This window comes from Lepidochelys kempii, chromosome 18, assembly GCF_965140265.1.
Source record: "Lepidochelys kempii isolate rLepKem1 chromosome 18, rLepKem1.hap2, whole genome shotgun sequence".
NCBI lineage: Eukaryota > Metazoa > Chordata > Testudines > Cheloniidae > Lepidochelys > Lepidochelys kempii.
Window position 1 is genome coordinate 13,131,423 of NC_133273.1, and position 23,331 is coordinate 13,154,753.

The 23,331-nt window shown below is 44.0% G+C and overlaps 2 protein-coding genes across 5 annotated transcripts in view; one reads left to right on the forward strand and one right to left on the reverse strand.

Annotated features, from left to right (window-relative positions):
- MTOR (mechanistic target of rapamycin kinase) overlaps window positions 1–23,331 on the forward strand; it is a 106,030-nt gene that overhangs the window by 32,833 nt on the left and 49,866 nt on the right. The gene's annotated exons all lie outside the window — the stretch shown is intronic.
- ANGPTL7 (angiopoietin like 7) lies at window positions 924–9,315 on the reverse strand. Of its 2 annotated transcripts, none has more exons than XM_073316676.1 (5): window positions 8,722–9,315; window positions 6,204–6,307; window positions 5,643–5,837; window positions 4,485–4,683; window positions 924–3,292 (listed from the first exon to the last, which is right to left on the reverse strand). In XM_073316676.1, exons 1-5 carry the CDS (start codon window positions 9,098–9,100, stop codon window positions 3,123–3,125), a joined length of 1,047 nt encoding a protein of 348 aa, XP_073172777.1. In that variant the 5' UTR covers window positions 9,101–9,315; the 3' UTR covers window positions 924–3,122. The 2 variants fall into 2 exon arrangements, with proteins under 2 accessions (XP_073172777.1, XP_073172778.1); XM_073316677.1 differs by having other exon boundaries at window positions 6,204–6,304; window positions 8,722–9,314.

Here is a 23,331-nt window from a genome sequence, read left to right on the forward strand (position 1 = left end):
AATGCTAGTTCCTTCCCTGCCTGCCTCACTGAAATCGATAACTAATTTTATTCACTTGGTTCCTATTCTTTGTGCTGAGGCTGCGTCCTAACAACTAGAGTCTTGGGTTTAAAGGCTCCGGCACTTGTGAAGAGCAGTATCTGCCTTTGCAACCGTGTTCAGATCATTGTCGGAAACAAGGAGCTGAGCTCTTTTATTCCCTGGGGAGAATCAGAGTCAAGGACACAAGCATGAGCAGGTTTCTTACTGAACTCTGTTAAATCTGCCTTCAAGAGATCACTCAAGGGTGGGGAGATGAGGGAAATGGATTGTTGTAGGGCTTTCAGTGGGACAGAAGGGTACAAGTCTGCAATATGCTATTAAACAATTATTCATTTAAAGGAACTTACTGTTTTCCTATATGGGCGAGCAATATATAGCACATTGTGAATGCTACTGTCATCACAAGGATAAAGGATAGCAAGGAGTCTGTAGCTTTGAGTCGTGTATGTTAGAATTCCACATTGGCTTGGACTAGGAGGAATGTTTCCCATTGAATTGGTATATACCTCTCTCTCTCTCTCTCTCTCTCTCTCTCTCTCTCTCTCTCTCTCTCTCTCTCTCTTCAATCAATGTATGAAGTTCTCTGTGGTGTGAGGAAGGGCACAGCCTCTTGAACAAGTTGTTTTGGTCTTTATACGGTGGAATTTTAAGCTCTCTGAAGATGCTTGCTTTTAGATTTATGCTTTCACCTTTGTTTACCTTACAGATATTTGCTTCTATGCATCATGCTGGGCTATTTTTGCCCTCTCTGCAATCTGCTTTCATCCCTTCGCCTCTCTTGCATCCCCTAGGATGCTTCAGAACTTCAGTTCCCCTTTCCTGACCTTAATCCCTCTGTCTGTAAGAGTGTTTGTATCAAACAGCAAGTTAAAGAGCAAGACTTGAAGAAAACAGGTTTAAAAATGAGTCTATTACAGATATGGAAAATTTGGTATAAAAAAAATCCATTACACAGACTGCATATTTGTATACAATGCTGTTCCAATGTGCAGTATGAATAGTCAACATATATAAGGCATTTCCCAGGAAACCTTTATCTCCTGTTCCGCATAAAACAGAAAATTTTAAATTAGGCTCAAGCTCTGTTTTTTTAAAGTGAATAAAAATAGATATATTAACTATAACCATCTTTTTCTACATATTCAAGCAATGGTGTGGCTGCCCTTTTTTAACCATCTTTTTCAAGACACTCTTAGGTAAGCAAATGGAATGTGCTGATTTTCAATGTGGAACTTTTAGGCAGTGCTTACAAAAAAATAACCCTACAAAACACACCTGGAAATTCCCGGGTATGGCATCCCACCAGCAAGTGTGGGGTTTTGTACATTTCTAATTTCCCTTGGCACTTGAGGATTCTCTGGCTTCCCTTAGAGCTCTGCTCCCAGATGCATTCCTTTGAACTTTCATAGAATCATAGAATATCGGGGTTGGAAGGGACCTCAGGAGGTCATCTAGCCTAACCCCCTGCTGAAAGCAGGACCAATCCCCAATTTTTGCCCCAGTTCCCTAAATGGCCCCCTCAAGGATTGAACTCACAACCCTGGGTTTAGCAGGCCAATGCTCAAACTACTGAGCTATCCCTCCCCCGCACTGTAATTCAATACTGTAATGAAAGGAATAATGTGCTCCTTCTCTCCCACCCCACCCCTGACATGTGGGCAGCGCTGTAAATTTTACTAGGTGCCTCTTCTGGTGTATTTTGCCTTTCTCTAAAGCATCGAATACTGGTCAAAGCTAGTGGCAATACTGTGTTCTTCATGGACTAGCAGTCTGATCTAAGGTGAATAATCCTATGCTTGTAAACCATAAAGCAGAGTGTTAAATATTTCCCACATCTGGCTTCTCTTTAAGTAAAAACAGAAAGTTAAAAGCATCTGGAGGTGCAGGATCAAGCATCATAAAATAGAGATTCGATGGAGTAAAGCTTTTAAATACAACTTGAGTCCCAGTGACAACACAAACCACTCGAGATTGCTTCTCTTAGTGCATAATATTCTCCAGGATCCTTTGCTGTGTTAGAGCCACACATAATCTCTATTATTTGATCCCTTGTTTATTAGCACTTCCATTAACATGCCTTTTTCCAATTAAACATTAAAAGACCCTTCCCCTCCCCCCCACTTGTGTTTTGGACTACAGTGTCAATGTTAAAAAGCTTCTGGCTATGTTTGCTCCCTGTTCGCTCCTGGTCTTGCTGATAGTATGATGAGGTGGCACAAAATGGCCCTTCTGTGTTCCAAGAGGAACACTAGTAAAGTTGAAAATCAGTTCATTGCAACTCAGAGAGTTGCATCCCAGTCCCTCATGTGCTTTCTAGTATAGATCTCCTACCTCCACATAGCCTAGAGCAGATGGGACTTGAGGTCTCTCCCAGAAAGCACTCTTCCTGGGAGTATAGTCTTGCATGGGTGTTTTCCTGTGACTAGTGGCCAGAAGGTGGTGATGAGACTTGAGGAAAGGGCAGGAGCAACATGCAATTGCCTAAAGCTTCAACCTAGCTTTTCCTGTATGGGGAGAACGGGGCAATTAACATGCAGTGGAGGAACATCTCATTGTGGATATTTCTACGTTGTTTGAAGGGTCTGACATAAAAGCCCCTTTCCTCTGTTTCTTGGGTCTTAATGGAAACTATCTTCCTTGGCAAGATTTGTATTCACCCTCAATGAATCTAAACGCTACAGAGATGGCAAAAAGGAGGGTAAAAGCTGCATTTTTCCTAAACTCTAACTGGTCAATCAATAAGGCACGGTAAGTCCCGGTGCTAGTGTAACCACAACATCTCCTTCCTGAAGATGCTGCTACTGCAGGATGTGCCTATTCTAACATTGCGTGAATCCTGTTGAGGAGAGAGTGCCTCAAGAGAACAGAACTGGGCTGAGCTATGGTAATGTTGGTGCCTTTCCTCTCTCCCATGTCTGCCTCAGAACTAATGTGTGATGCATAGTCAGAGTATATAGCCCTTGCATTCGCACACTTTCTACATGAAGTAAACCATTTCAGTGGCTGGTTTTGAGATTCCAGGCTGTTTCCCCTCAGGGCAGCAGTGTCACCGTAGCTTTACAATTGAGTGTTGGTTCCCCCTAGGGTTTGAAATCCTCTGGCCGGATCTTCATCTCGACTCTTTTCAGGGAGTAGGTTGAGCCGTGCCAGCCATACCAGGTGATTCCATCCGTGTTTTTGGTATTTTCCCCTTTGCGGTAGTAAACCCCATTCAGGTTGGAGTCTGTGCAGCAGTTGTACCAGTATCCACCTTGCAGGAAACAAACAGAGAAAGCCTTTGTCCACCATTTAGTTCATGCTGGTATTCTGTGTTCATGATGTGAACAATTGTCCCTCTGCAGGGAAGGAGTGGGAGAGGGGCCAGGTGCGGAATTCATTCTGGGAGCCTGTGCCCTTGGCAGCTCTCATTACATTGGGAAAGGAGCTAAATTCAAGACACACTGACTGGTGAGCACTTCTTTGAAGAATTCAGACATGCAGTGAACAGGGCAAATCACCAAGGTGATGTAGCCAAATAAGCCCAGTGTCTCTTTGTTAAAGTTCTTATCTGAGGCACTTGATGCACCTTTGAAAGTTTCCTCTCCATTTCTTCCCTCTCTCCCTTTTTGAAAACAAAAGGTCAGCAGAGGACACTGTTCAGTGTTCTTAGCTGGTTGGCTCTGGTATGCATCTGAATGCAATTTGTCTGAGGGTTTACTTTGCAACTGAAGCAACAGTAAAGTATAACAGCTGAATTCAGAAACATTTCCCTTAGGGGCTATAATTGCTTCACCATACAGCCTACAGAGGTGAAGCTCATCCCTCTATATATTGGGGCTGTATTAAGACATTTAAAATAAAAGAGTGAGTTGCAGTGAGTTCAAAAGCACTCAGTTACCTTGGTGATGAGCACAATATAAAAAGCTGAATAGAATATTCCATCTAGAGACTCTCATTACAACATAAACGGAGTAGAGCTCAAGGTGCATGAACCTCCAGATAAAAATAATTCTACAAGTCACTGCAGCCATATTTTATATATAATCTTACATTTATTTAGTACCTTCCATCTGTAACTGAATATAAAAAATACACAGGGATAATTTCACCCACCTCTGGGATAGCCAAGCAGATAATTGATGCACAGTACACGTAACTGTGTAGGTAGATCAAATATTGGCCAAAAACACCAGGGCAAACCCTGATTCCTGTGGAAAGTGCAATGGGACCACTAATGTCTATAACACACATTGTGGCTCTGAGTAGATCCCATTTCAATTCTCCAATTGGCCAGGTAACTGACATATGCATATTCCAGAAACAGTCATCAGTTCACTGATCTGCCATCAGAATGTTAACAACTTAAAACAATTGATTAGTCTCACTCTGTAACCATGACGCCATCCATATGTTGCATAGCGTGGTTCATTCAAACACTTGTAGAGGAGGAATCTGCGCCTTACCTTTACGGAACTTGGCACAGTGATCCACGCACTTGTCGTTGTCCTTGTCCTTGGTGCTGAAGGCTGTGTTGTTGTGGTACCTTAGGGAGTCGTGCCCTGTGTTGCCGGTGTAGTTCCCCAGGAAAAGGCGGTAGCTATTCAACTCATTGCTCAGGGTGAAGTGGTTATATTGTGCGTAGCGGATGTTGCCTTCCCAGTCCTGCCACAGGGGATTAGAGGGGTGAAGAGGAAACAGATTGTTTTTTAAAAAAAGGGTGCTAGGCAGACTTTGGCAGCTGTGTTTACCTGGGATGCATGCCTCTTCTCCGGACAGGAATGTTAGCTGAGTTTTCAACGGTAATGTCTCTCTTAAAATAGAGACTACAGACTAGACTGCAGGAACTCGACTAAGGCAAACTGGAATAAACAAATTTTCACTTAGCATAGCAGGCTGGTGAATTACCAAGGCATCATGTTTGCTAGGTGGTCTGCATTGACATTAAGTTCTATATGCAGAAATCTGATACGCTTCCCTTCTATCCAACAGCCTTATCTTAAATGTGGGCTAACTCAAGTTGGTTTTTCCTCCCTCAGGAAGTGGAGTTTAGATTCTATGGAAGCCCCACAAACCACCGTTTTGTCGATTACCCCATGCCCATCTCCCAAGGCCCTATGCTTACAGCTGCCATTCTTCCAGCCATGACCTGGCCTGATTACTAACTCACCAGCCATTAATAGACAGGAGAAGTTGCTGTTGGTTAATGCAAAGCACTCCTTCCTCCCCATGTGCCGTCTCAGGAGCACTCCTGCCCAAAGGAGTGAGCTTGAGTCCCTCCAATCTGTAGTTGGATATCCCTATAAAATGGTCAGCAGCATAATCCCTGTGCCCTGGGCTATGACCCTTGTTCACCTCAGTGATGGGCAAAATTCATCTGAGAATCCTTTAGAGTCTGTGGCTCACCCAAGATCCAATCTGTAGCCCCATGAAGGTTCTATTACACCAATAGTAAACACTGGGGAATATGCTTCTGTTGTGTCGGGTCTCTCTCGCATTAGTCTCTCTAATCTAAATATGCGAATCCTATAGCCCTCCATTGCTGTTAGGAGATTGTACTTTCTATCAAAGAACCACTGTGCACTAGAAGCTTTTACTGCTGGAAGTGAGAACCTGTGAATTACCTCCAGCTCTACTCGCAGCATGGTCGGGCGTCTGGAGAGCCGATAGATATTTTCATTCCCTAGCCAGAAATCTCCCCGGATGTTGCCAAATCCTTCCTTGTATTGTTTCCAATCTCTGTTGAAAGAGATCAGGCCAACTTTGCGCCTCTGGATGATGGTCCAGCCACCACCGTCTGTCTCCATGTCGCAGTGCACCTGGAGCAAGAGAGGATGCAGTGCTAACCAGTCACAAGGGTTACAGGGTCCCACTTCCAATTTCACTGTATACAAGATCACGAAGCGGGGCAGGACACTCTCTGCACCAAACCCCATCTGTCAAGGGAGTTTGTTGGCCTGTGCAAAGAGTCCCGAAAAACTGATTTGCTCTGAACCTTTCTCTCTAATATACCCTCTCCATCCCTACAATATAAGATCCTGTAGGGACTTTAAATGTAATATGCCATCTCCCTCCCTCCGACACTATAAAAACTGGACTTCAGTATAAGTGTTTTCAGAATGTACAGTATTGAAGAAGCTCTGTTAGAACCAAAGGCGTGCACTTTGTATGCATGGCATCCTCACCTCTAGGTCGGGGCTCCCCAAGAATTCATCAGGTGGCAGCTTGTAAACCCCGGAGATTCTGTAATTCTTCTGGTAAAGAGATGAGCAGTCATAGACAGCATCTGCTTGAATCAAACACAGGAAGTAAGATGCTGAACAGGAGAAGGACCACCTACTGCGGATGTGTGTCCTCAAAGGCTTTAACGCAGTTCTTGAGATAAACATTCAAAGGGGCCATTTTGTTGCATCTCCAGTGAATTGCGAAAGAGTGGAGAAGAATCTGCCTGGGGTGTGATGTGTGCATGGAACAGCTCAGCTCACCTATCGATGAGCTGTATGGCCTCAGTATTGGTGCTGGTCAGGTTTGCATGTGAGACAGAGAGGTGGCAGCGTTGGGACGTGAGGTGTTTTCTGTGGGATTGCTAAGCCTTTTGTCTTCAGCCCCCAAACAGAAAATACTCCTCATAGGAACTCGAAAGCCCATGAAATGAGACTGCACTTGTTAAAAATGAGAGAGATGGTCAGGCTGGTGTTGGATGGGTGGTTATGAGGCCTTGAAGCAAATTGCAAAGCCCCATGTATAGGGCTAGGTATGGTATTAATTCTAGCACACCGGAAAGAATGCTGAATGTAATTTAGTCATCTCTGTCTTGGTTATAAAATATACAAGGAAGTGGCTTTGTGCTTGGCTCTGGGGGGCAGCGGTCACACTTTACAGCTTGCAGTCTTGCCTTTTTCTTCTCCCAACCATCAGGCAGTGGGGGTACTTTGAAAGCAGCACTTCTGAGAGGGAGGAAGTGTCAGGCGCTCAATAGCGACCCCTCTGGCCTGCCCCAAAGTGAATCGGGGGGGGCTCCTTGTGCCTGAAGCCCTTGCGTGGAGGCCACAGCCTCGGGGCCCAGATGATGGTAGGGTGAGGGAGACTAAAATGGGGAGCTCTGAAAAGCTCTATTATGGATCTGGGGAGGAAAGAGCTAAGCGTAAAGGACAGAGATGCTGTGCTGTACAGGAAACTAATGGCTTGTATGTATAACTAGCAGAATCAAAACAGTATCCATTGCCTGTTACCTTCATAGTCTCCTAACCTCTTACTGTAGTACACAAAGCTCCAGCCTTCACAGCCATTTCTATTTTCTATTAAAATTACCAGTGTGTGAATAAAAGTTCCATGCTGGGGAATGAGCGTGTACATTCGTTGCCCCTTCATACACAGGTCCCTATCTGACAGAATGGCCAGGCCAGCTGCCTGCTCTGACCATGTGATGGGGCAGATTAGCTAAGTTTGTGAATAAAACACATTGCACAATAGTTTCTGTATCACGGTTTGCGATGGGGGCGGAGGGGTGGCATTTAGCTCAATTGAATCTCAGTCTTGCCAGCCCCCCTTCCTCTCTGGATAGGAGCTGATTGAGGGCAGGTGGTGTACACAGCTGCTTTTATGGGAGGGGAGAGAAGCTAGCCGGGGTAAGGATTTTTATCCCTCCTGACAGTTTTTTCAGTATATTGCAGGGTGAATGACTTTCACCTGGTGACATGAATTCCCTGCATCTGGCTGCTCAAGTCCCTGCTTGGCTGGCTTTCTCTGTGTGCTGCTTTATTTTACAGAATCACATTGCGGCGTTACTATACCCCTGATGAGACTCATTACGGTAAAACCTTTCCGTTTATTTAAGACAATATAAATAGTGAGCAATGTTTCCAAACAAACGACGTTAAACCTTTTCCTTAAGCAGAACTTAGTAAACGCTGATGGTTTAAGATTTATTTTTTTTTCCCGTTGCAAAACAGACCCAGAATGAAAGTGTTTAGTACATACGATCACCCCAGGCAATAGCCGTCTTTATAGGGAAGTTTAGCCTTGTTGGAATGGTCTCCCTTTGGAGTAGACTTTCCTCAGGATATCCAAAGCAAATGTGCTGTGAAACTTTCCTGCGTCGCTATACCAGGGAAGGAGGGAAAATTTTAAGCCATTGAAATGTGTTATATCGGGGATTTTGCATAATCTACAACCTTGGATTTCTGAGAATTATTATTCAAAAGATGTCTTTTTTTTTTTTATTTGCTTCCGGCTCAGACAGGCGTAAAGATGGTATTGCATCTGCAGGGGTGGTTAAAAGTGTCTCCAGTTGTTTAACTAACCCCTAATCCCCTACCAGTGTTCTGGATGACATGGGCATATTATTGCCAGAGGCTTTCCCACACAAACTGACTGCCTGCCTGTTCAGATTGGGACTGGCGGGAGAGATGTATTAAATGAGTCCATCCCGCTGCAATTGCAGGATCTGTTCTGCTCCCCCAACCCTTGACAGAGAGCAGATCTGATATCAAACTGATAACTGGATCTGTGGATTTCTGGCCAAATAAACCTGGCATCTTTTTGCGCTGCTGTGTCTGCAGAAGCGCACTGGGTAGATTGGCAGTCAGTAGGCACAGTCGCCAGCTGTGTTAATGGGACATGCTAACATAGGTTAAAAGTTGGTGGTTAGTTGGAGTTCTGCATTAAGAGGCGCATCTGGGAGCTTAGAGGCTCCATCCTTACCAGCTGAGGTTTGTGTGACCATCTGGGCTGCCTGCAGCTGCATGATGTCTATCTGGCTGTTAATTTCGGAGTATTTGCTCTCGGCATCAATAAGCCGGGTCTCCATCTGCTTGGTGCTCCCTTCCAGCTTCATTACCTGCATAACCATATTCACCCAGTCGTCTTCCTGCTTCTTGCTCAGCGCCCCCAGCATGGTGCTCAGATTGGCTATCTGCAGCTTGAGCTCTTTCATCTCATTGCAGCAGCCCATCATTTTGAGCTGGGTGTTCCCGTTGGTCGTTCTCCTCTTGGGAGGCTTCTGCAGCCACGCTGGGTAGATGGCCAAGGACAAGGTGATAAAACAGAGCCATGCCAGTTGCATAGTGACTTTCACTGGCATTTTCCCTCTCTGCAGTGAGAATTCTGGAGTTCTCTGACTGAGTCCACTGCAGAGGCTGTGAGCGCAGCAGGGACACAGAAAGTGCTGCAGCACGCTGGTGCCCTAACTCTGTTTCTCTCCCCGTCTCTCTCAGTGAAGGTGGAGTCTAAAGGGGACTTCTGCAGCCCTTTCCTGTAGGAGTCTCTGCACTCTGGAAGTCTCTATCTCTCAGCATCTTAAATATCTTTTCTCCTGTGTACCTCCACCCCCCTGCAGCTGTACACAGCATTCTAGCCCCTCCCAGCTAATCTGTTCATATCAAGTGCCTACCGGCTGAAATCAACACAGACTTAGGCCAAAAAAGAGGTTGGGGGGAGACTTCCCTCCACTCACCTCTGCCCTGTGGGGTGAGAGGGCTAGGAATTCATGGGAGTTTCCATTTGGGTTTTAGCCCTTTCGGTGACTAAGTCTGGCATGTCAGAGAACATAACAGCCTTGGAGGTCCAGGACATGAGAGGGCTTTCTAGCAGGTATGATTTTGTAGCAGTTTGAACAAGGTGACTCTCGTGGGGAATGCTCCTAGTTTGACAGTCATATTTAAAGTATTCCACATGAGCTGTATCTCTTGGGTGCGTTTCCATTTTGGTTTGGTGCAGAGACCATTTTAGCCATTTTATCCCGTAAACAGCTAATCCTCCTCTCTCCAGAGGATCTGTCATTCCTGGAGTATGTGTCTTGTAGGATTTGGAACTGTTCACTTTAGAGAGGAGATGACTAAGAGGGTGTATAGAATGATAACTGTATAGAGCAGGAAAATCATGTGCCTCTTTTTACCCTTTCTCATAATACAAGAACATGGGACATTCTGAGACATTGAAAAGCAGCAAATATAACAATGACAAAAGGAATTCCCTTTTTACCCAACATATGATTAACCCAGTGAGCTGATATTGAGGCCAGAATTCGATCAGGTTTTTGAAAAAGAATTAGACATTTATGTGGAGAAGTAGAGCATCCAAAGTTTTATATATAATATAGGATTAAAAATAATCGTATTAAACCCTCATAGTTCAGGATGTAAACCACGCATTAGCTGTTGGGATTAGGAAGAAACTTTCCCTACGACAGATTATTCCATAATTGTCGTCCACAAGGATTGTTACTCCTTCCTCTGAAGCATCTGTCCTGGCTGCTGTCGGAGGCAGGATAACGGAATAGATGGAGCACGCGGTTGATTCAGTCTGGCTGCTCCAATGGATGCCTGTTTTTTAAAAATATCAATCAATCATACAATCATAGAATATCAGGGTTGGAAGGGACCTCAGGAGGTCATCTAGTCCAACCCCCTGCTCAAAAGCAGGACCCATCCCCAATTAAATCATCCCAGCCAGGGCTTTGTCAAGCCTGACCTTAAAAACTTCTAAGGAAGGAGATTCCACCACCTCCCTAGGCAACGCGTTCCAGTGTTTCACCACCCTCCTAGTGAAAAAGTTTTTCTTAATATCCAACCTAAACCTCCCCCACTGCAACTTGAGACCATTACTCCTTGTCCTGTCCTCTTCCACCACTGAGAATAGTCTAGAACCATCCTCTCTGGAACCACCTCTCAGGTAGTTGAAAGCAGCTATCAAATCCCCCCTCATTCTTCTCTTCTGCAGACTAAACAATCCCAGTTCCCTCAGCCTCTCCTCATAAATCATGTGTTCCAGACCCCTAATCATTTTTGTTGCCCTTTGCTGGACTCTTTCCAATTTATCCACATCCTTCTTGTAGTGTGGGGCCCAAAACTGGACACAGTACTCCAGATGAGGCCTCACCAATGTCGAATAGAGGGGGACGATCACGTCCCTCGATCTGCTCGCTATGCCCCTATTTATACATCCCAAAATGCCATTGGCCTTCTTGGCAACAAGGGCACACTGCTGACCCATATCCAGCCTCTCGTCCACTGTCACCCCTAGGTCCTTTTCCGCAGAACTGCTGCCTAGCCATTCGGTCCCTAGTCTGTAGTGGTGCATTGGGTTCTTCCGTCCTAAGTGCAGGACCCTGCACTTATCCTTATTGAACCTCATCAGATTTCTTTTGGCCCAATCCTCCAATTTGTCTAGGTCCCTCTGTATCCTATCCCTACCCTCCAGCGTATCTACCACTCCTCCCAGTTTAGTATCATCCGCAAATTTGCTGAGAGTGCAATCCACACCATCCTCCAGATCATTTATGAAGATATTGAACAAAACGAGCCCCAGGACCGACCCCTGGGGCACTCCACTTGACACCGGCTGCCAACTAGACATGGAGCCATTGATCACTACCCGTTGAGCCCGACAATCTAGCCAACTTTCTACCCACCTTATAGTGCATTCATCCAGCCCGTACTTCTTTAACTTGCTGACAAGAATACTGTGGGAGACAGTGTCAAAAGCTTTGCTAAAGTCAAGATACAATACATCCACTGCTTTCCCTTCATCCACAGAACCAGTAATCTCATCATAGAAGGCGATTAGATTAGTCTCGCTTTTGCTTGGTAGGAAGAAAGTGTGAAAGACACAATTGAGCCATCTTGTCCCACGTGGAAGACACTCACTGTTAGTCTCTAAGGTGCCACAAGTACTCCTTTTCTTTTTACGGAAACAGACTAACACAGCTGCTACTCTGAAACCTGTCGCTGGTCTAAGAAAGAGCTAGGATACATGGTGATAAAGCAATTATCCTAAGTAAAACCTTACTAGTCCCTGATGCATCTTGGACCTATGGAAACGTAACTTGCTCCAGCACTCAGCTTTTACTTCTCAGCCTTGTTAAACTTACTGCTAGAGGTTTTGTTTGTAGGGATGGATGAACGTCCCAGCCAGCTAGTAACTTTTCAGCAAAGCAGCAATGGTGTCCTGGCAGGGCTCAGAAAGTGGGAAGATGAAAGCATCAGAGCGTTTGCAGAGATGAAGCATGGTGACACATTGCTGCAGACGCCCGAGAGCAGGGGTAAAGATCTCTGAGCAAGTAGCATGGGTATCTTGGTGGCTGACCCCTTTTGTGTGCTGTGCTCAGGGCACACCCCTGCCACCTGAGGCATCAGCAGGCAAGGCTCCCACATGTTTCCAGTGACCTGAGATGACACCAGACTCTGTCAGTTGGGAGTGACAGGTATTTTTCTTTGAAAGTACAGCGGCTCCCTCTCCTCATGAGTGTGTTGGCTGTTGCTTGTTTTCTGTTGCTGGCATTTCAAGAGCCTTCCATAGCAAAATTGTGTTGTATACCACAAACGAGCATGTGCCCCACATGCAGACCAAAAGCCTGACTTTTTTGTTCTGCATGTAATCCTGTCTGAGCCCTCTTCTAGCCAGAGCTTCTGTCTTTCCCCGGGGGCAAATTCTTGTCAGGCTGTGTGTGATGAGAATCGTTTTTGTCAAAAGCAGAGACCAATAGTGGAGTAAGCTGAGTTCTTGTTTCTCTCTCTCTCCCTCCACACACACAAAAAAAAAGCACACTCCCACGTGTGTCCCTGCTGTGGTCAAACCCTTGGCGTTCTTTTGGAATTCTAACAGCCTTTTATTTTTTCTAAGCAGTTTTGAAAGCTGATCGGGGTGGTCAGTCTGAAAATAGAAGTGAGGCCTGTCAGTGATGTGCTACCCTCTGACAAAGGGACATGGCCCACCTTTGCTGCTGTTCTGCCTCCCTGAAGTTCATTTTCATTTTCAAATGCTCTTAGCTCCTGACTACATCTTTATGGCCACCACAGTATATGTATCTCAAAAACTGGGGACAGGGTATAGGCAGTGGAGGGGCACTTGCAGTCCCCAAGGGACACTGAAATACATCCTCCTGCTTTCAGCATTGAAGTAATAAAAGGACCCAATGTTCGGACAAATTCTTGCCTTCAGTCAGGAGTTCTAATACAGAGGAGAAACTGATCCAGTGTGAAGGCATTAGACTAGAAGACAGGAGACCTAGGTTTATTTCTGGTCCTGCCCCAGGGCTCTCCCCTCTGTGGCAAGTTACTTCATCACTCTTTTGATTCCGTTTCCCTGTCTTTAAATGGGGGTGATACTGCGTTTGCTAAAGCACTTTGGTGTCTATGCTGTACAGGAGCTAATAAGGAACAAGTCTTGGTAGACAAGAACAGAGAAGAGGGCAATCCTAGGAAAATTGCCTTCATTACATCTGAGGGAGATTTAGACAGGAGTTGTGAGCTTTTAGGGGAGAAGCTCAGTTCTTAACTTTACTTGGGCTTGCTTTCTTAGTAAATATTTGAAAGACGAGTTTGAAAAACTGAGTAGCAATCTCTAAAGCAGCGGCAGCTGCTGCTGCTCAGTGCCAAGGGGGTATCCTGTATATTAGAGGCTGGTACCACTATCACTTATTGGAGAATCCCATAAAGAGGAGACGGTCTGTATATTGGAAGTGTGGAGTGTACTGGGTACAACTCATGAGTGAGGGGAGCTCTTCTCCAAACTCCTGGGCGGTTTCCAGGTTTATTTTCTTTGTTCTGTTGCATTCTTTTCTCTTTTCCAAAATGAAAAGATTTCACACTGGAATTGAGAATCTGTTTATCTAAAACTGGGTTTTTCCCCTTTTTTCCTCCTCTTAGCAGAACGGGTCATAAAAGAACACTCCTAGCAGGATTCCTTTTCACTGCAAATGTTGGTTTGTAGAGAAGCCCTTGTGTATGGCCCTTTAATTGGTTAGATTACGGAAGGAGATAATGCACAAGCCCCATAACAGAATCAGCCATTGATTGAATGTACTTTGAATGAAAGAAAAGCACAAGTCAGGCATGTAGATCTGTGTGCTTGAGAGGTGGGGGCTTTTGGCAAATGTCTGGAGATGCAGTGAGCCTACTATGAGAATAACCAGGGTCTTGAGAACTAAACTCCCAGCTGATGGCCCCATCTCAGGAGAGTTCTACCTGGCAGTGCTTTGTGGTTAGGAATAACAGGATCGCTGTGTATTTTTTTCTCCTAAAAATATTTAGCTTCCACTATGGGAAAGTGAGGTCTTGGGCATGTTTCACTGGTGCTGCAGTGCAGTTAATAATTAGAGCATGTGACACAGGCTCAGAGCTGAGAGAGGGATATATGGGTTCTTCTCAGACATACAACTTTTCTGAGGGCGGTCTTGATGCAAACTGTGTGTATTCATCCCCTTCTTGTGCAGAAATGTTAATTTTCCCATCACTGGCTTTTTCTGCTTTCTTGACTTTTCGTGTTCTTAGTGCCTTATCACCTGGAGATTAAAGAGCCATGAAAGGAAGAAAATTACTTCAGAATTTCTGCAGAGATCTGAACAGATGGGCAAAAAAGCATTTGGCTTTTAGCATGTCTCAGGCTTTGATCTTGCTTTCCCTGAATTCTTACCTAGGACCAGAACACCTGTGATCGCTGTGATCAGAAATGTTCTAGCTACAGCTGTGCTTAAACGTAGCTGTTGCTAGCATGGTTCTTGCATGATTTCCTTGACATGTATAGACCCTGCATTGCTTGCTTGCTTGTTTTAGGGATCTTTGCTAGCCAAACCATGTTGTAAATTAACCCATCCAGTCCCCTTTCCCTGGTATTCAATACCATGATGCTGTACCATGTGCCCAGCAGATGACCAATCCCTTTCCACACCAGATAGGGAAATAACACTGGAATCCTGTTAGCCACAATTGATTCTGAATATGGTTATATCTGGCCTGGTGCCATTCCCTATGCAAACAGGGCTTATATCACTAGCTAGTGTTACATAATTAGGAGTATATTAGTGTTTTCTAATTAGAAGTAGCTATCTCCTGTACCTGGTGGGATAGATTAAATCAGTGTTGGGCTTAAGCTACTCCTTCCTCTGGGGAGCTGTTCTAGCAGGTGTACAAGTTCAAAATGGGTGAAGCTAAGACTAGAAGGCAAACTCAGTGCCCCGTGGCTAATTGGTAGTCAGTCACTGCAGAGCACATAACATGCAGCTGGTAAATGCTTTTAGGGACCTAACCCACTGTTGTTGCCTACCGTGATTGACAAGGTGCTTATTAGATTCTTCACTGCTGGCAAATTCCAGGAAATCTATCCCTAGCAAAGGATCCTTAGGGATGTGTGTATTTCCTCCAGATGTATAATAAGTCTGTATGTAGTATGCTCATGTTCATTGTTTTTAACTCAGCAGCTCACAATTAGTAACTGATTTCTTATTAAAGTCAAATAGAATTGTTGACTGTCGGAGTGATTTGGTTACGTAACTCATAATAGAGAATGTATCCAATAGAGGAGAGAATAGACTACTGCAGACCTCCAGGCTGGAGTCACAAAACTGATGGAAGAATTATTTCAGGGAGATACAAATCTATTCCCATTACTGCATCCTGATTTTACTGATGATGAGTAAGGACAGATACCTCAACAGTCTTTGTTGCTTCAGCCAGTAAATATATTCCATTATTATGGTTGCAAAAACAAAGCAGCACAATAGAAATGCAGTTCCTAAGAATAAAAACTAAGATGTGGAAAGACTTACTGCCTTTATTAGCTTTAATTACTAAAGTATGTGAGGGGAGATCTGATTTTTAAAAGATCATTGGTATAACTCCTGGAATGGCATGTGATATTTATACTACCTTGGCAGTGTTCTTTCCTTGCATATCTGATGCCTAAAAACTCTGTATCTCTGGTCTTGCCTTTTTCCCCTAGATGTTTCCCCTTGCTATTTTCCTTCTCTACCTTTATTAAATCTCACTTATTAAAGGGCAGAAGATAGCGAGATGGAGACTTTCTGCAGCATATCCAACCGGGTTGGCTGAGAATTCTGTTATGGTTTCCACGGCGTCTCCCTACATCAGCAGGAAGCTGTGTGCAGGCTTTTATATCAACACTGGGAATCCAGCCAACTTCAGGGCCTGTAAGCAATGCGGTGAGACTTCACTGGAAAGATGAAGGGGGATTGGCATGGGCTCTGAACAGTCAATCACTGCAATGATTATTGAAAACAACTCTTTGCTGACATTGGTTTCCACAAACATTTTTTCCCAAGCATGGGAATAATTTTTAGTGGCTTGGTGGAGATGTTTTGTGGTGGTTTTTTTTTCAAAAGTTTGTTGAATCAAGGATTCAGGGATGTTTGAACACAAATAAACCATAGAATTGGAGAAACTGGCCAGCAAAGGCAACTCCCTGTGTCAGAAGATTATGTGTTCCCCAAAGCTTCCACAAAGCCTCAGCCCTCAGCTTCTAATCCCAGAGGAGAGCTCCCCGCACTTCTGCACAGGGAAAAATAAATTTGATTTAGATGGGTGAAACTTTCAGAACAATGGGAAAGGGAGCCTTTCAATGGGTGGGGAGAGGAGAAGAGGGCTCTGACCTCAGTATGACTCCCTAATCTTGCATAGCCTCTGAGCATCCGCATTAATGCAGCAATGTGCCTTTCCTACCAAGCTTTTGAAACCTTTTCTGGCTGATGCAAGATGGCAAGTGTGTGTTCTCCACTCACTGAGGGAGATTAATTTTTGGGCCTTCTGAAAGATTTCTGTTAAAGCAAAGCTTATGTTTTTCTTGTGAGAAGGTAAGGGAGGGATCCTGTCTGCTTTCACTTAACCTTCTGAGTTCTCAAAGGTCTTATAAATTTTGAATGACAGACAATATTGTTGGTGACCTTCAGAGAACAGGAAGCACTTGAAAGCTACCAGGGGCATATGAGAGAGAATCTTTCTATTGAGTATTAGGTATGCAGGAGAACCTAAGAGGAGAAGAAAGCCCAGCATTTGAGTGCTTTTCCTTCTGGTGGAAGCAGCTTTGTTGATAGGTTTGTTTTTTTCACTCCCAATCCTTGTCTGATTTCTTTTTGAAAAGCCTTTACAATACAGAAGTTGCTTTCTTATACCGTGTCTGTTTGATGCATTCATAACCTAACATTAGTTGCATTATCTTTTAAGGAACACTAAAAACAATTTGCTGAAGACTTGAGTATTTAGTCCTTGCTCATTGGGACAGTGAATTTGTCATGGGCATCAGTTTTTGAGACTACTGATTCTGCCCCACTGCCTCCTCCCCGTAACCTCTGTCTTGTTACATTAGCTGGTCAGTTCTTGTAATAACCACCCTGGCTACTATGCACAAGTGTGAAGAAAGGGAATTGCTTTCCGGGATGCCTGGTCAAACAGGACTGGGGTGGAAGGAAGGAGTCTGCACAGTCACAATCAAGGCCAAATCAGAAACATGGATTAAAACCTAGACTTTATCAAAATGTGCCATGACTAATCCATGATTTTCTTTGCCAAACTCATTGCTCTTACCTGGCTGCTAAGGATTATGTATGCAGACCGCATAGGGTGAAATCACCTTCTGATGACACTTAGCCTCAGTTTTCATTCTTTTCTGTGATTCTAGCCGGTGCCACAAATGGATCTAAATTGTTCTGAACCGTGGTGACCGAAACACTGTTCCAGTCTGTATTTTAAAAAGCCGTGGTTTTTACTGCTGCCTTAGATTGCCATATAAAATATGAAATCAGATTGTGGAAATTAGAGAAATCAGAGCATTATTTTAAAATAACATATATCAAATCCCTTCCATTGCTATGAATTGCCAAATTGTGTTCCTGCTGCGGGCTGCCATTTTAATGATATGTATCCAGACAGGAAGACAGCAATGCTACCAGAGAGAGAACAGTGGGAGATTTCCAGAGTTCTTTTAAAGTAAGAAATAGAAGAATTCCATAGATGTTCACACTAAAACAAAATACAGAACTTACCTTAAAAGAGCTGTAGAAATTTCCTGCTGCTCCCCATGTCTGACTGCAGCTTTGATCTCCCCTCATGATGCTTGTAATCAGCTGATAATGGAGCCAGCTCCTCCTTACTTTTAAAAAAAATTGTATAGGATTAAAAATATAATTAGGAATTATTTTGTCTTGCTTTTCACTTTGGATCAAGCTATTGAAACCCTCACATAAAAAAGATAATTTGGACCTTGGCAGCATCCTTTTTCAAAGAAAACCTCAAGAAAATGTAAATGGTGGCCATTCTTCTGAAAATAAAATAATTTAAATTTGGAAACTGGAAGTTGGTAAAATGCATTGCAGATGTTATTTATTAACTTAACTGATTAATCAGCACTTTGAAAACAAAACAAAACAACTCCTGCAATACAGAGGACGTTAAGGAGGAAGGAGAAGTAGGTTTCAGTTGAGTTCAACGGGCTGAAGATTAACACAATGTATACTAGAAACTTGGCCATTGCTAATGGAGTTTTCTCTGTAATTTGAGTGAACCAACACAAGACTCTGGTGGAGTCTAATTTCAGAGATCTATTTGCAAACTGTTTTACCTTGACAAGCAGTGAGTATAAGGCACTAATCTTTTGCCGATATTGAATGCACCACTGAGTCTGTCTTTATAGGCAAAGTTAACATGGGCTTGGCGTTGTCTTCACTATGAAAAAAGATGGGTCTGCCTGCTCACTGGTGTGAAAACTACAGACTGTCTTATCTACCTCATGCTGAAATCCTAGTGAAGACATCTTGCATTAAGAGCGTACCTTTTTTTTTTTTTTCCCAGAGTGAAGACATAAGAACAGCCATACTGGGCCAGACGAATGATCCGTCTAGCCCATTATCCTGTCTTCTGACACTGGCCAGCGCCAGATGCTTCAGAAAGAATGAACAGAACAGGGCAATTGAGTGATCCATCTGCTATCATCCAGTCCCAGGTTCTGGCAGTCAGAGGTTTAGGGACACCCAGAGCATAGGGTTGCATCCCTGGGCATCTAGGCTAATAGCTATCCTCCACAAAGTTATTTAATTCTTTTTTTGAACCTAGGTATACTTTTGGCTTTCCCGGTGTCCCATGGCACAAAGTTCCGCAGGTTGTCTGCATTGTGTGAAGAAACATTTCCTTATGTTTGTTTTAAACCTGCTCCCTATGAATTTATCTGGGTGACCTAGTTCTTGTGTTATGTAGAGGGGGTAAACTACACTTTTTCTCCACACCGTTCATGATTTTAAATTTCTATCATAACCTCCCTCCCCCAATCATCTCTTCTGTAAACTGCATAGTCCTGCACTTTTTAATCTGTCTGTGGAAGCTATTCCATACCTCTAATCGTTTTTTTGAGATAGGGCAATCAGAATTGCACGCAGTATTTACGGTGTGGGCGTACCATGGATTTCTATAGTGGTATTATGTTTTCGTTTGACCTGTTGAGAGGAGGGCTAAATAGGGGACTTGCTTTCTGCTGAGGTTGGTCAGCAAAGCCATTTCTGCCTTCGGGCATGTTTCCCCACCTTTTTATTCTGGAAGATTTGCAGATCATCTTTCTCTGGAAACTACGAGGAAAATATCCATCTGATTCTAGTCCAGTAAATTGCTATGAATCCCAGTCACAACACTGACTAAAAGCTACTGATGGCTCTGCCTGACTGGAACATTAGTCCCTCGGGATTCTGTGTGTGCCTGAATGCTTTAGCGCTGTTCGTTCTCTGTCCAGTCCCAGGCAGCGATAACTGGAAACCAGGCTTGTCATTCCTTAAGAATGTAATAGAATTTTAGAAGATTGTGTCTGAGCAATGAATTAATGGCAAGTGCCTCAGGCCCTCTGAACCTGCCTGAAGAGGGGTAAGAGCAGTAAGTCTTTGAAATCTGAGGGGAAAGAAAATACTCCATTGGTATTAATTTTAAAATTACATTTTGAAGGTGTTGACACTGCTGCTTTTAATGTTACTGTGTGGCTTCCAGGAAAAGCACAGTCTGTCCCCCCAGCCTCAAAAGAGCTAGTCTCCAAAGAGGCGTGAGTCTGTTTTTAAATGACTCGTTTCCCTTTGAAAACACATTCCAGTCAGCTATGGTAATGGTGATTTCATGAGCTGTCAATATGCCTTCAATAATCGGTGAGTGAAAAGCTGAATCCAACGGAGGAGAGAAGGCAGAAATCCATCTAATAAACAAGAAACTCAGACTCAAACAGGATAGGGCCGAACCCCATTTATCCCCACACACACAAGAGCATTTTCCACTCACCTACGTAAGATTTAATAGCAGAGTGCTTAGAGTTCATTGCTCTTAAGAAATAGCATATTGAATGCTCTGCAGAATAATATGAACTGTAACATGTATTACTCAAACTACACCTGTCAGTTTAACAAAGGGAACACGATGATTTATGGGGATTTGTTTTACTCTTTGTCATACATAATAGGGATGAAAAAGACCAATGGGAATCATCGACTCCATTTCTCTGCCAGTGCATATAATCCCCTATTGCATGCAAAAATGAGAACAGTATGCAAACTTACAGTGCTCAGAAACTCCCCCGTGGATCCCCCTGCTCCGCCTCCCACCATTAATGTGAGTTTTTCCTGCCTCGTTGGAGGTTTTTGTGGTTAAAAGCCTCTATTTATACTTAGGTAACGTTTAACAGAAAGTCAGTAACACAGTAAGTGTGTTGCATTTTTGGGAGCTGTCCACTGAAGAGAAATGGTGGAAGCATGCAGTGGGGAATGTCTGCTTGACCAGCTTCTCTCACAAATGCCTTTGCACCTTCTTCCATGCTGCCCACTAACTTGGTTCATCCTTCCTGCATTTATCCATAAACAGCTAGCCCTTCAGCTCTCTCCTCGAGACCCACCTTGGCCATATTATCTGCAAGAAATTGATGATGATGGGTTGGGAGGCGGGCAAGACCAGGCTGCACTCTTATTTATCTAACAATTAAAATTTTGCATCTCTATTTCTATAAAAATTGTATCCCTCTATCCTACCCTTCATGAGTCACTTGTCATCTTAAATTGTAGTCTCTCTGGGACAGTGGTCATTGTGTTCATATGTCTATATGGCATCTGCCACAATGGGGTCTTGATCCTGATCCTGACTGGGCTTTCCGACACTATTGTGATAAAATAATCAGTACATTTATATAGCTAGCATATTTCTCCAACTCCTCTGGATGCCTCTTTTGTCCCTCACTTCTACTGCAAACCTGCCCCATCAATCCTGGCACAGCTGTTCCCCTCAAAATACAAAGATATTCTGCTTTCCCCAGTCGTCAGCAAACCTGCAATTAAACCCAACCAGCTACCCATCCCTTTTCCTTTGTGCCTTCACCTCTGAATCCATCAGACATACCATTTTCAACTGTTCTTCGAATTCCTATCCATCAACTTCATCTTGAAACCCCTCCAGCCTGGCTTCTGCCCCCTTTGCTCCATCGAAGCTGCTATCTCACTGAGCTCTCCCAGTTACCTTTTCCTGGGTAAGTCTCAGGACCTTTACTATATGCTCAACTTTCTTGAACCCTCTGCTCCTTTTGATGCTCAGTGACACCTGCTTTAAGATTCTGTCCTCCCTTAGGTTTTGTGACTCAGTCCTCTCCTGGTTCTCTTCCTGTTTTTCCTTGGTCATTCCTTCAGTGCAGCATTGTCCTCCCTTTGTGATACTGCCAGACAGCAGTGCAGAGACCACTTTATTCCCAAGAGACGCTGTATCCAAAGAGCCAGACAGCAGCTCTGGGTGAAGCCCACATCACCAGCAATGCAGCCCAGCCTCCCCACTAAGCTGTGGACATTTGTTCTGTCCAATGCCCTACCAATTTCACGGCTGTGAAAAACTCATCACGGACCATGAAATAAGCCCTTCCCCATGAAATCCAATGTCCCCTTGTCCCTAGGAGTCCCTCAGCAAAGGGGGCTCCTACCTCTAGCTGGGCTGGGGAGGTACAGGACTTGTCCATCCCCTGCACAGCCACTGGGGGTGGGGGACCACACCCACCTCCGGGTGCCTCCCCCTGCTGCAGGATGCTCTGGGGCTGGGCAGCAGCGCCAGCGGTTCCTGCAGATGGGGGAGGCTTGTGGAGTTGGATCTGATCTTCCTTGTGCTGCTGGGAGCACCCCAGCAAAGGGAGCTCCTAGCTGCTAGTTGGGCAGGGCTGGGGCAGGACAAGACTTGCTCTTTACCTGCAGGGCTGCTCTTGGGTATCTCTCCTGGCTGCAGATAGATCCGCACCCCCTCTTCCCCACTCTGTCCAGCTCTGAGGGTGGCAATCCCATTACCTCACTACAACAGGTTTGCGACACCCCTCCGCCATCTCCTTTTGGGTCGGGACCCCCACAGTTACAACACTGTGAAATTTCAGATGAAAACATCTGAAAATGTGAAATTTACCAATTTTCAAATCCTATGGCTGTGAAATTGACCATAATGGACCACGAATTTGCTAGGGCCCTACCAATGCATGCTTGGCAAGTGGGTCCCTGCCAAAGACCCACTTCTGTTTTAATTCCTACAAGATATGAGCAAACCTATGCTGGCTAGGCCGAGAGTCCGATGGGGAAGTAGATATTTTGAGACAGGATGTAATTTCATACCGATCATATTTATTTATATATAAAAATTGTATATCTGACTGCCTCCCTTTCCCCTGCTCTTTTGTTGCTTGTCAGTATCTCTTTGGGGTAGGGACTGTATCTACGTCACCTAGCACTACAGAACTTTAATCCTGATTGGGTCTTCTGGGCATTACAGTCATATAAATGACATCTGAGCTAGGCTCCTCTTTTGGGATTATTCCAAGGACATGTTACAAAGTAATATTTGACTCTTTTATTTAATGCCCAGAATTGATTTGTACTTAGTACACCTCTGAGTTCCTGTTTTGTTCTCCTGTGAATCATTCAAATAAAAATAAAATTAAAAGATATTTTTGACTTTTTTTCCTTCCCAAATGGCTAATAGTTGAAGGTATTTTTGGAAACTGAACCATTCATTCCTCTGTCGTATTTTCCTGCTTGTTCATCCAAAATAATCAGAATTGGGTCTGTCTTTGTTTTTGAACAAATGTAAGATGGCCAGGTCCTGTGACAACAGGTGTCATTACAAATAATGAGAATATTGTCTGCTGCTCTAGTAAAGAAAACATTTTGGTTAGTAGCTTTTGCCAACTGAGCACACAGGTTGGATTTAAGGAATTCTCATCGCACTAATTCTTATAGGAGAAAATGCTTGATTAAAAAAAACAAACAAATAATGAAATATTTCCTTTTTTGGAGGATGAGGAGGAGAGGTCACCTCTTAAATTTAAGAAACCCCTCTCTTCTGCAATGGATAACAAAAAGAGAGAGCACATAGAAACTCTCCACGTATGAACCTCTAGTTTTAATAGGCTTTGTGTTTTTATTTCACTGCTAATGCTCCTGGGCTGCACATGCCAGTAATCTGGATTCTGCACTGAGAGTGTTCACTCTTAGAGCCCTTTCAGTTAGAACTTCATCCTGTACTAGTGTCCATAGGAAAGTCTCACCTG